This window comes from Leptosomus discolor, chromosome 1, assembly GCF_034619465.1.
Source record: "Leptosomus discolor isolate bLepDis1 chromosome 1, bLepDis1.hap2, whole genome shotgun sequence".
Lineage (NCBI taxonomy): Eukaryota > Metazoa > Chordata > Aves > Leptosomiformes > Leptosomidae > Leptosomus > Leptosomus discolor.
In genome coordinates, this window is record NC_141391.1 from 72,410,648 (window position 1) to 72,424,646 (window position 13,999).

Genomic DNA, 13,999 nt, shown 5'->3' on the forward strand with positions numbered 1-13,999 from the left:
ATGCAAGATGTGGGCATTCCCTAAAACTGGAGGACAGGAGAATACGTGCATGCTTTTTCTCCACCCAGTTCGTCATGGAGATTAGACTTTTTTATTTAAGTTGTTCCAAGTAGTGATAGTTGAGATAGGTAGATTGAGTCAGAAAAAGTGTGCTTTAAAAAAGAAGGAAAGAAAAGAAAAAAGAAAAGAAAAGAAAAGAAAAGAAAAGAAAAGAAAAGAAAAGAAAAGAAAAGAAAAGAAAAGAAAAGAAAAGAAAAGAAAAGAAAAGAAAAGAAAAGAAAAGAAAAGAAAAAGAAAAAAGAAAATAAAAGCAAGCAAGCAAGCAAGAAAGAAAGAAAGAAAGAAAAAAGACTCTTCAACACTTAAAACTTCAGGCTTTTTATATGATTGCTTTCAGCCTAGCCTGAGACTACATAACTCTTTGGACTTTGTAGGAGATAAAATCCAGTCCCAGGTTTTTCAGGTAAGGTTATGTAGGAGATAAAATCCAGTCCCAGGTTTTTCAAGTAAGGTTATTGCTCTGCTCCTAGGCTGTCCCCTGAGCCATCTCTGTCTATTTCTAATTAAGGACTAAAGGAAGGGGTTCCTTCTGATGTCAGGAGTAGCGTGAAGAAAGCTATGAGCATTTCTGTCAGTATTGTGGGGATGCTGGTGCCACAGCCACCCTCCCATCAGGCACCAGCGTGTCTGGGCTCTCCTCTTGAGACTTGTCTCATGGGGAGCCACGCTCACCTAGCAAATGGCCAAAGAGCAGGTAGCCATCGAGGTAATCTTCCAAAAGGCATCGCAACAGACCAAAATTTGTTAAACATACCTACTCTGAGAAGTTTGGCAATCCATTGATATTCTGATCTGTAAACTACCTGAGTGAAATATTCAAAAAGTGTCCTAGAAGAAGCGGAGAAGGTAGGGTGGCTGTGACTGGGTGGTGGTGGTGGTGTGCTGAAGGTGCTTTGAGCCTGAGGCACTGGTATTTGGATGTAATTAATTGGCATGTCCAGTATGTCTCTTGCCTTAGGGCTGAGATAAATCAAAGGGTGTTTTTAAAGCAGTGTGCTAAATTTGAGATAGTGTAATTTTTATAATACAGTATTTATTCATATATAACTTATGCAAGTATTTGACTTCTTACTCATGCTTCAGTCCATGTCTTTTGAGCATGAATTAGAAACAGGTGCAGCATTTCAAAAATAACAATATACTGTTTAACAACTGTTTAAATTCATCCTTTTGGAGTTTGACCTGTATGAAACAGATATAAGTGACACTGACTTTTGAGAGATGAATGGTTACACGTTCTTTAGTTTCCAAGTCTTGCAAAATTGATTCAACGTTTTGGCCCATACTAGCAAAACTCTTCATCAATAAACTGATGTGTGAGCATGCATATGATATATGTATATATATACATACATCACCCACATAGGCACACATGCCCCAATGAGGAAAAAAATTGAGATTTTCATGAACCTGTTCTTCATGGCTTAGCTATGTAAAAGAAACACACTGTAAATTATTAAAAAGGTACATGTACGTTTGGGATTGTTTTAAATTACAAATTTTAAAGAAAGAAAAAAAAGGAAGAAAACTATTAGAAAGGATCATTTTCCACTAACTGAAGTGTTTGCCATAAAGACAGTTAGAGCACTTGGCTGTATTCTCCTTGAACCAAAATAAATAAATACATTTGGTGACATACGTTTAAGGAAATGTGATTGTTGCAATGTTCATGCAAATAAGGAGCAGCCTCACAAATGCTAGAGATTTTGCCATCTGGTATTACCAAAGGAATACAACTCTTAACTTCTAGCTCTTCCTAACTTAACTGATTATAGATGGCATATTAGGCATTGTCACACAGTTTTGCTATTTGCATAATCATTCTGAATTATTGCAGGTTTTGCCTTGCATTGCCAACGGTGAACTTCTTGTTCAGGAAGGGGGTTCAGAGATCTGACGACTTGTATGTCTTCATTAAATACGTTTCCATCAAATAAAGGGATTAAAATGTCCTTCCACTTCAGTAATATCACACCAGTGCATTTTTAAATCTGTTGTGAGGCCTAGTGAAGAATGTTGCACTTGTTTACTTCCTAGAAACCAGGTAGAGATCAGCATTATAATTAATCTCAGGGGAGTTGCCCATCTCTATTTGACTGCAGGCTAGAGTCCAAATGCAAAGTCTCGAGACTCTCAAAAGAGTCAAGATGTTCTGGATGGGGAAACGTAACTGAGGATGAAGTTATAACCTGATCCCTACCACTCCAGAAAAACCCAACCAAACAACAGCTATTCAGTGTGGCAGAAAGTCTAGTTTAAACACTGAGGTTGTTGTTAGAAAGTCTTTTACCCTGACTTAACTGATGGGAGTATGCTCAGATAGTGTGATGCAGTAACTGAGGACCATTGCTCACGTAGCAGTAAATGACAACTGCTCTGCCTTTGGCCTCAGAAGCATGTACAGCAGATGAGTTCTGCTCACAGGGACCCAATGGGGAGGCCTTCTTTATCCCCTTCTTCCTGGAGGAAGGCATCTTCCATGTCCAAAACTCCACTCCTGTGATCACCTCCTCATGACACTGCTTTTCAAAGAGAGCGTGTTGGCGTGAATAACATGCATTGCTCACCAAAAATATGGGATAAAATCAAAAAAACCTCAGCCATTTGTAAGTGGAATAACCAAACTGGTGTTTGGAAGGTATCTCCAACCTGCTGTACTGAAGCCCTGTGTTCACAATAAAGCCCTGTGTTCACAATAAACCCCCGTGTTTGAGAGCCCTGCTCTGCATTTGTCATCTGCCCTCAGATGCCCTCAGAACCATCAGAAGGGTACTCAGCAGTCCAGTTTGAGTCAGCAGCATTAACAAGTAAACATAAGATTTTGTGTTCGTTTGGTGACTGCTAAGGCATTGTTTTTAAATACTAATAGAGTCTAACATGTCATATGTATTTTCAGCTCTCTCAAGTCTTGAATTAGAATCAGATAGCTGTTGGCCTTTTGACTGCCTTGCCTGAGGCGTACTAGGTAACAACATCACGTGGGTAGCCGATGCAACATATGTTTTGCTAACTGGGAAGCTGGTTAGCAAGACAATCTTTTTCTTATTAACACATGGTGCACTTACATGACATTAATATATATTTCTACTTTACAGATTTACAGTGCCAGAAGAAAGGCATTAGCTGAGCTAAGCAAAATAGGCAATCAGCATACTCATCACATTGTCCTGAAATAACACGTAAACCTTATTAGACACATTGGTTTCCTTTGTGAGGAGATTAAACCTAACAGACTGAAATGTGCGAACCTGTGTTGTTCTGTGGAAATTCAGGGAAAGGGTTCTCTGTTTTATGTTGTCATGAATTAAAATAGAATTCTGGAGAAAAAAAAACAGTTAATTTTTATTCTGGATGTCTATATTGGAGCCAGACTAGTTAATTTCTGAAAATTAATACTTTTGTGTGATGCAGTGATCTTATTCTCTCTCCATCTACACTCTACCAGCCATACGTACACTATCATGCCAGTATTCATTTATTCATGCTCTGAAGTTGTGATAGTGTCAAATCCATCAGAAAGAGGAATTGTTTCAGTAGTAGTTTCACGACTTGGCTGATTAACAGAGATCAGACGAAGCAGCCTAACTGTGGAAACCACTACAGCATGTAGTTTTAACAGCTCTTTAGGGAGCTAGTTAATGAAAGAATCACTACAGAAACACATCCATGTGAAAAAAGGAGCATTCTCATACAACACTCAGAGGATATGTCATAAGTGGAAATATGTTCATAATTTCTATTTACTCATAGCTGTAATTACCATCTGCCTTAAGAGTGCTTTCAGTCTTTGTCAAAGTTGCTTAGATATTTCCTTTGTCACATTTCAAGCAGAGAAGTTCTACGCAGACTGGATCCTGCCCTGTGATTTCTTTTTTATTCTTCTGTAAGAATTTAATTATCTATTCTCTGTGTGAAGAAAGCACCAGCATTCCCAGAGACCTGAGCCTCCCTAGCCTGCTTGGACTGGCATTCATCTGATTCATGTTTTTGCTTATTTTTGCCATCTGTCTGCAGACCAGACTTCTTCACTTTTAAATTCACGCTGGTTTATATGTTGCCCGCTAATTTTTAACTCTTAAAAAGCTATTCCTCCTTCTTGCTGCAGTGTCTACGAGCCGGATAGAAACGTGCTGCGAAGGAAAGAATGGGAAAGGAGAAACCAGGAGGCCCAGCAGGAGGATGGTGCGTTTAACACGAGTTACTCCCTCTTCAGTGAACCATACAAGGTAGATGCTTCCCAGCTGGATGGCTATTTATTTATTTATTTATTCCACAGTACAGAAATGCAGCCTGGAGAAGGCATTGTCCAAGCTTCAGCACCCTCCCGCAAGTGCTAGCCTCACAAAATTCACAGAGAACATTTATGGTTCATTTAGAATTGGATTTTATCTATATCTATATCTATATATCTATACCTATATTTGTATAAGCTTTTTACCATGTTCAGCAGCACACGAGAATGAAATAACCTAAAAATATCCTAACAATATTTGAGATGGAATTAAAAATAGGAGGTGAAGGTGACAGTGCCCTGTTTTGGCAACACTTAGAAGAAAACAATTGTGTTACAATTGTGTGTGAAGGTCAGGCAATACAGTAAACATTCTTTGACCAAGGTTAATGCAATGAAATATCTTGGTGTTTGTTGTTTTTTTTTTCCCCTATAAGCATTACCAACAAAATTTGTCTGCTAGACATATTTTGCCCTCACCAAAGGCAGAAGTAACTTATGAGTCTCAACTCCCTATTTTATTCTTCATGGTAATAGTAGTGTGATGAGGCACATCTGTCTCTCCCCACTCCCTGTTAGGACTGTCAAGCAGGATCTTCTGCACTTCACAGAAGCCTGCAAATCAAGCCCTTGTGAACAGGACCAGAGAGCAGTATCCCATGGCGGCTGCTTCTCTCCCCCAGGTAACCCAGTGACTTTGCCTGTGTACATCAAAGCATCATCATGTATTATTTACTGTGCCCTTCCAGTAATGTCCAAGTTACTGTTTCAACCACCACGTGACGCCTTTCCCTCCATGCAGCATCAGTTGTCCTTGATGCGTTGGGTGCTTCAGTGTCTCTTTCCAGCAGTCTTGTTTGGGTTCTGACACTTGGGTTCTGCACCTGACTTCCGTGTTTCTGCCCATGCTCCAGGGTCAGCTTTTAGGTTGCTGTTCTTCCAGATTGTTGTTTGTTTCTAGTCCCTAATAAAAAAGAAAGATCTACCACTTTCAAACCATGTCCCTTGATAGAAGACAGCTCTGTCTGCCTTTAAGCTGACCTCCAGCTGCCCGCATTTCAGATTCATTACAAAGGCATTTAGAAACCATGGGAAATGTCTTGAACTCCTCAAGGCTCTACTTGAAAAAGTCTACTGTGAGACCAATCAAGGGCTAATCCATGGAAAAAAGCCTGAAAACATTAAGTCAACTGTGTCTTGGCATTTCATTTCATGAGGGCTCTACTGCAATGGGGACTTAATAATTTTCCATTTGGTAGGTCCAATCAAATAGACCCCTCACAAAAAGGGTCTATCCTTTTGCTGTGTCCCTGATGCTGTTTTGTTTGTGGTACTTAAAGTTAGTAATACTGAAGCTCAAATCACTTATAAAAGTGATATAGTTGGAATATTTTATGCACTTTGATTATTGTGTGCCAATATATTGACTGTCATGGCACAGACTTAATGTATCATGGACACACCAGTAGTTTCTGAGTTATGATGTCTGAAGGCACCTTTATGCAACCACAGTATAATTCCGTCCATTTTAATAGCAGTGGATGAAAAAATCCTTGCCATCTCTAGAAGCAGAGAGGATACTGAGTGGGTATCCTATGGGGAGATCAGAATAATGACTCCATCCATGCTTCTTATCTTTAAACACTATGTCCCTATTTTGGACAAGTGTGTAAAGAAGGTGCTGCAGAAATACATCCTGCAGCTAGCTTTGTGAAGGAAACGTGCAGAAAGGCAACGCCCAGGACAGCAGTATAACTCACTCACATCACTGCTGGTGTGACAGTCACAGCTGCTTGGGATGACCAGTCATTCTGACAGTACTGGACATCAAAACTTCAGTAGTGGTGTACCCTGAACGTCGTGTCTATGCTGGCAATGGACCATTGAGCTGTCTGAACTCATCCAAGCATTTGTGAACCTTCAGTGTGGGGGTGCAGAGCTGTGGCTTGGGCATTTTGATCTTATCGTGGAGAGAGGCTAACTGCAAAAGAAGAAACCTTTCTGCAAAAACAAAGCTGAAACCCACTCTTACTGTCTTTAAAGATCATGTTCAAGTTTTAGGTGTTTACAGAAGGGAATGAAGTTGCAGCAGACATTCACTGCAAGCTCTGATTAAATTCAGTATTCCTCTGCACAGCTTGAGAAACATGACCTAAAGCCAAAGGATTTGCCATTCAGAAGGCCATATCTGAAAATCAAAGGCAGACTGGAAATCTCTTAAATCTTACGTCCTCTCTCACCTTGACAAATATCACTACTCCTGTAACATCAGACTTTCTGAAAAATCCTGACTCTTTGGGTTGCCCCTTATCCTGTTCAAAGTATCCATAGCAACCCTTTATGAAGGATTACAGGAAATCCAGTATCTTTTACTTAAAATGTCTTTTACAGGGGGTGAAAAAGTAGGAACTTCTTTCTGGGTATTTCCTGGACAGAATGCCTTGCCTCGTTAACCATATCAGTATTTTTAATGAAGAAGAAATTTCCAATGGCCTTCCATGCAACCGTGAGGTTTATTTTAGAAATGTTGGATCTTGCAGTCTTCAAATGCATTGATTCATCTTGCATGGCAGAAGAACAGTAGAGCACTGTAAGTTCTAAATGTTTGCACAGAATGCTTTTCCTACTTATTTTATGATCCTGTTTTCCCTGTGTGAATGATTAAATAAGGCCAACAATATTTCAGAGCAAATAATAGGACAAACTTTTACATCTAAAGCTCATAACAAGTTACCTCATATCCCATCTTGTTCCCAAAAGGATGTAGATGAACTTTTCTGGATGAGATCAGCTCAGCACAAAAACTTCTCACCTCAGGTTGTCCCCAGTGTATCCAGAAGAAACAAACGACACCAACCAGTTGTCAGCATGTGCCGTGGTACTGGCGTTAGATCAGTGTGCTGCAATTATTCTTGTGCTTTTCTGGGATCTCTCGGTACAAGGTGTCTCTGTGTGACCTTCACATCACATCCATGTAGAAGACAATCTACTGACTTTTCTGGGCTAGTGGTAGTCTACAGATAATCTGCAATTAGGCTTTTATTTCCTTCCCATCCAAATACCAGCCATCAGGAAGAATGACCTTCTGTTAGGGAAGCTGGACTTCCTAGGGGCAAAACTTGCACATAAATTCTCTTATGTTCATGGGCCTAGAGGCAGCCCAGTGGAGAGTTGCCCCACAAGCTGTCTGTGCTGCAGGAGACTTGTGGGTGTCAGGGACCCTGTTCCATTTGGTGGTCCTTGTCGCTGTGCTCCTGGCAGGGAAGGAAATCTTATATACACGCTGGCGGAATCAGATTGGATGCAGGCCCAAGGGCATATCTCCCCCCATAGAGGGAAGCTGGAACAATATCTCTCTACAAGGTATCTACAGGAGGTGGAGGATCCACTGGAAGCATAGAAGAGATACACTGGGTAAAAAGAAAATTTTCTCTGCCTTCTGGAAAATAATTCTGCTGGTCAAGGAAATGCCCAAGTGTAGAAGCCATTTCATTGACGCCAGGAGAACCATGAGTATATCTCAAAACTTCTTCCTTTTCAGATGTAATTCCCAATTTTGAAGCCTCATTAGTAGTTTCCTCTTCTATAAGACGTTGATGTGATTCCTGTGAAGCAAAGGAACATCCTTTTTCTAAGCCACTTGCTGTGTGTGAATTAATGCTTCATATTTCTTTTCATAGCAGGACATGGTCCTTGTGACAACCACAGCTGCATATGCAGAGAGATGAAGCTGTAGTGATTGACCATCTTATTGTAAAGCAGTGTTTCGGATGAAACACTTCTGAGTTTTTCCCTCCCCACTTCCCTTCCATATATATTATTGATATCTTGTCAGCTCTGTTAGCATTGTAACAAATGCTTATCAGAAAGCTGTAATGTATTTTACACAATTGCAAGGTAGTGTCCTTGAAATTTGAGGGGACAAGTTTCAAGCAAGACAGGACTGTCTGATTTAGGAATACTTCCACTGTAGTCCTCTGAAAGTTAGCATGTGGCAATCACTGCACTCATTTACAGAGTGTTTTTGCTTGGATTCAGGTTTTTTTAACAGGAAACCCTGAAATAAAAGATTCTGAACTAGAGGAGTTTCCCTTACATTTTTGTTTCACAGAATCACAGAATGATAGCGATTGGAAGGGACCTCTGGAGATCATCTAGTCCAACCCATGCTAAAAAAAAATAATTGAGTTTGAGTGACTCAATTTTATTTGAAGGCTTAAAAACAAAAATATCCTCAATTGTCCAGAGTAACCAACATTGCTGCTACATCTTTTGTGTTTTTTCATATAACTTTAAGGGGTCTTCTCCACTCCCTTTGCTCCCTTCTTTCTCCTTCTTTCTGTTTTACTCTAAAACAGAGAGTCTTGAGGTGAAAGCTTGGCCTTCTGAAGCCAATGGGAGTTTTCCCATCCAGACCACATGTCTGGAAGAGAGAAAGGAGAACACCACTGGCTCATTACAGTCTTCCTCTGAAAATGTAAAGCAAAGAACAGAACATCACATGCCTGAATCTTGGCAGGGTTCATAAAAATCTCTGCTGCATAAATGCTAATGATACACCCTTTTGCTTACTGTGGCTTTTTAAAGCAAGAGTTTTCAATCTTTTCCAGAATGTTCTATTTGCTTGTTTTATTTCTTTTGTGGAGCTTTTGCCTTTTCAGTCAGGAAGTAAATTGATGATTTTAAAGACAACTATTAATCTTAAACGGGAGGGAGGGAGGGTGGCTGTGTTCCCCCTGCTGCACACAGCAAGCAGCGAGCAATGTGAAGAATTTCGGGAGTTCTGTTCACCTTCGTCTTTTTTTAAAAAGGAGAGTGCCTTGGAGCAACCATCCTTTCAGAGTATTTTTGAAGAAGGGACATAAACATCTTTAGTTTTCCATTGTCTCAGGAACTGTCTTCAACTCACCTCAGAGTATTTGGTTGGCTTAGACTGGTGAATTCATTCAGTGCTTACACTGGATGTTGCGTGCCTTCCCAGATGCCATGTGAAAACTTAGGCAGGCAGAGAAGGAAATTGGGAATGCAATGTTTTCATTCACGGCTGAAGGAGAGCTTGCACTGGGCTATAGCAAAAGTTTTATCATGGTCAGATTTAATCCAAACCATTCTGTGTAGTCGCAATAATAAATTTTCTAGTTTCCAGGTAATATACTTTAACTACAGCATGATACCAGTGATAGATTTCTTTTTTTATATACTCTAAGGCCCTTTATAGCTTTTCCAGTTCAGGGTAGATTTAAGATGTTGACAAGTGTCTTCAGAGACAATAAGGATTTTCGATTTCATCCCTCAACGCCGCTGCTGAATAAGGCACTGCTACTTCAGTAAGGATTTCAGCAGAAGCATGCAGGGAATTTTGTTGTTCTTACATTGGCTGTTGCAGAACACTCGATTTTTGTTTTGCAGACTAACAAGGGGGATGAGCTCTCAAATCGTATCCAGAATACACTGGGCAACTATGATGAAATGAAAGACTTGTTAACTGACCGATCAAACCAGAGCCACCTTGTTGGGGTTCCAAAACCTGGGGTTCCTCAGTCGTCTCTCCCCAAGCCTGATGAACATCATATTGCAGACTCCAGACCGCCACCTCCTCCTCCCATTTCCAGCACTACTTCTTCCACACCAGCAGCTCTGCCTGCCCAGCAGAGCAAAAGCACCATGATGGGTTGGCAGAAGGCTGGCCACAATGCCGCTTCAGATGGCCAGCAGAGAGCGAGCAAGCATGGGCACCGGTCACTGGAGTCACACAAAGGTGACTTCAAACTGGCAAACCAAAAATCCAGTCTGGAGAAACTAAAACGCTATGCATCGAGTCCCACCTCCTCCTCCTCCTCCAACACTGCCCAGCAAAGTTCACTGAGGGCCACGCTAGGAGAAAACGTCAACAGAGTGCAGCAGCCGGCAAAGCTCAATTGTAGCTCGGAAGGAGGAGCTCAAGCACAAGAGAGGCCAGCAAAGCACAGTGGTGGGCACTGCGTCCAAAACTTCCCACCCTCTCTTGCTTCGAAGCCCAGTCTGGTTCAGCAGAAACCCACAGCTTACGTAAGGCCAATGGATGGTCAAGACCAGGCTCCTGATGAATCTCCAAAGCTGAAGTTACCAGCAGATACGACCAAGTCATATAGGGGAGTGCCTTGTAACAAGCCCGATTCGGCTAGGACCAAGTCAAAGATAGCCAAGTTCAACATTCCTAAACAAGAAGAGGTAAGTGTTTTTACGCTTTTTATGACATCCACCGTTGGATGGATGATGGTGGCTTAGAACTGCAAATTGCATCTGTCACTTTGCACGTTTACTTTTTTAAATAACATCAATATACTATATTGCAAATACCAGCCTCACAGTAAAGGCACCTCAACAGTGAAATGCTCACTGTCTTCAGGACTACATCATCTCCTACAACGTCACTAATAGTATATATTATTTCACTGACTTTTTTTCCTTACTGCCCATATATAAAGTCTGGATATTTTTTATTTGTATTTTTTTTTGCTAGAGTTGAGTATTAAGTCTAACTGTTCATATTTCATTGACTTTTTTCTCTTTGGCAATGATTAAATGAAGTGCTCATGGTCAGAAGTCGTTTCCCCACCTTCAGTGTTGTCGAAGTAGTTTCACCGTCTAAATAAATTACTTAAACAATATGAGATCTGTGGAATAGATGAGAATTATAGCAATGAGACTCTCCTGTTAGTTTGTAGTATTTGTTTCTGTTTCAAACCATTTTCTAAGATGATTGAGGTTTTCTTCCTAAAGAATCACCATCTGTAGAAACGCAGCCATGCTACAAGTATGAGAACGTGTCTGAAAAAGCTTCTAGATAACATTTCTGTTATCAGTATAGATATTAAATGTATTTCTGCTTGGACTTATTTTATGTTCATTTATTTCATGTTCTGTTTATGCCAGTAGGACACCTTGCTTTATCACTTACAAAATCTGTGATGTGCTGTTTGAGCTTTTTGGATGGGGAGGAAGTGACTGCTTTTGGCAGAATGAAGGGTGATCTTTTTCCTTAGGTGTATTTAGAGGCCTGTATGTCAATACAAAAATGGTCACGTCATCCTCTTGTGCAAATTGGTAGACCTCCCATGGCTTAAACAATTTAGAGTATTTATAGGACTAAACTACTTTATTTGGCTGAATCACTGGGACTTTCTCAGAGCAGAGATAGTGATTGTTTACTCTTATTTGACAGCTGTGGTGTGTCGAGATGTTTTTAGACTTAACATTTTTGTTTCTGGCATTGGTGAAGGAGAGGAAAAATCTAATCTTTGGTGGAGTTCACTGGCCTCTTAATGCCTGTTTTTCAGAAATGGAGTTTACTGTTGTATTCCCCCTTCGGTTCGGTTTGGGAATGAAATCTCTCTGGAAGCAATTACTTCTCTCAGCTCTTTCAGGCATTATACCCATGTGGTTTTTCTCTGAGTTAAAGTTCCATCAGTTCCAAACAACACAGAGGTGATATGTTGTTCCTGAAAAGGAGTTGTTTTAGGCTCTTAAACCAGATTTGATAAGCAAACTTAGAATTCACAAACTGCTGTAATTGTGCGGATAGATCAGGTAATGGCAGATACTAATATCCATTTAGCTATTATCACCTCTTTCAGACTTGTGCTTCTATCTGCAAGTGGGATGCATTGTTAGAATTAAAGATGCCTGTGGCAGTTGTCTGGATCTTTCAAATTTTCCCCCTTTAAATGTATGCAATACTCTAAGGACTAGTTTGGAAAGGAGTTTTGATAGGCAATCATTTGTTTGTCTGAAATTCAGGTTTTACCATTTGCATTCCAAATTCAACTACCTCAGGAAAGAAAGCTTTCATTTGTTGTGTGTAATCCATACTGATGCATGAGGGTAAATTTATACTGCAGTTTCTAGGCATGTAGAAGTATTTGAGATACCTTTAAACTAACCTGCTTAAATACTGATGGCAATGCAGGGTATGGTAGGAGACAGTGGACTGCAGGGTAGCTACTAAAGTGTTCACCACCTTCTTACAGATTTTTGTGGGATATAGTGTTTCTGAAACAGTATTTGATAGCATAATATAAACAGCTGAAGTTGAAGGAAGTGGACAAAAACCATTGTCTGGTAGGTTAAAAAAAAGAGATAAGGGATTGTAAAAAATGATGGACATACTACTCAGAAGAAAATAGTTGGTACTATAGGTGTTGTTGGGGTTTGAAACTTGACCTAATGAAAGACAGTGTTTAGATGTCATGTTGGAGGGCTGAGAGTCCTGATGATAAAAGCCCAGCTTTTTTTCTTTTATCCTGACATTTCCTTTGTTCTAACATTTTCCATCCCAAGTAGCACAAGATGAAATTGGTAACCCACTGGTATTGCTGCAGGGAGAAGTATTGACCAAGACTGAAAGTTTTTTCAGTCAGTATTGCCTAATCCACCGTCCCTTTAATTTTCGATCATACTTCTTTTTTGTTTCAAAATGTTTTTCCATTCTTGTTACTTGTATCATACATCTCCCAGTACATTTTTGTAAGAATTTCCATGTGTTTTTTAAATTTCTTCTTTCAAACTCATAAAACTCTTTTTCATCAAATGTTCGCTGCCCCCTACTAGGGACAGAAGTTTTAAGCTGCTCTCAGCACAAAAGCTGTCATGGTCCTGCGAACATTTGCAGGCAAAATGAGGCCTCTCTTGTTCAGGGTGGGGCTGTAGGTGATGGCCAGGAAAGACCTTGTATCCCCTAGTGGCCTCGGGATGGCCAGAAGAGTAGAGATGCCATCATGAGGGAAAGCAGGCGACAAGTAGGCTACAACAGTGTCTGGGAAGCTATATGGAAGCAGAAATGAGAGTGGCAGAAAGCTGCCTAAGAGCAGCCCTGAAAATATGGGAAGCAGGAGGGGGGCAAAGAGCTTGGGGATAGGGTATCTGGAGTGCAGGTAGTAGAATGAAGCTTGATGTCTGCTAAAATAAAAGGTGTGCCAGAGATAGGTTAGGTAAGGCAGGTAGTGTGCTCTGGGGGCTTAATGCAGGCAACACTGTGAGGCTCATGGTCAGTTTGTTGTCCACCAGGACCTTCAGGTCCTTCTTTGCAGAGCTGATTTCCAGCCAGTCAGCCCCCAGCCTGTGCTGCTCCTGGGATTATTCCTCCCCGTATTCAGGATTTTACACTTTCCTTTGTTGAACTTCTTGAGGTTCCTGTCAGCCCATTTCTGCAGCCTGTCGAAGTCCCTCTGGATGGCAGCACGACCCTCTGGTGTATCACTCACTCCTCCCAGTTTTGTCATCTCCAGACTTGCTGAGGGTGCACACTGCCCCATCGTCCAGGTCATTAGTGAAGACCTTAAACAGTATTGGCCCCAGTATTGACTGGCGGGGTACACCACTAGTGACTGGCCTCCAACGGGACTTTGTGCCACTGATCACCACCCTCTGTACCACTTCCATAGCCTTTGCTTTCTGTCTGTAGGCCTAATTTTGCAATTACACATGGTTTTTCTTCTACTTTCAGCTCTTAAATAGTGATGAGCAGTTCTGTGTGACATTTCAGTTTTATTTTGAATGTCACATGGCTATAGGCAGCTTCAAGTTCCACAGAGAAAACCAGGAAACAAGAATATATTGTTATAAATCTCCTGATTTGCAAGTCCACTTACTAATACATTCAAGTTGAGTCCTCTCCTTCCATGCACTTGCATTTAGCTTATAGTACTTTTCAGAGACTATTAGTATATC

General features: G+C 40.7%; 1 protein-coding gene across 1 annotated transcript in view; it reads left to right on the forward strand.

Annotated features, from left to right (window-relative positions):
* Nucleotides 1-13,999, forward strand: part of AFF3 (ALF transcription elongation factor 3) — a 325,490-nt gene that overhangs the window by 44,285 nt on the left and 267,206 nt on the right. Inside the window, exons 2-3 of the mRNA XM_086481828.1 lie at nt 4,166-4,286; nt 9,701-10,501. Of these exons, the coding sequence (XP_086337954.1) occupies nt 4,166-4,286; nt 9,701-10,501 (922 nt within the window). The remainder of the gene's footprint in view (nt 1-4,165; nt 4,287-9,700; nt 10,502-13,999) is intronic.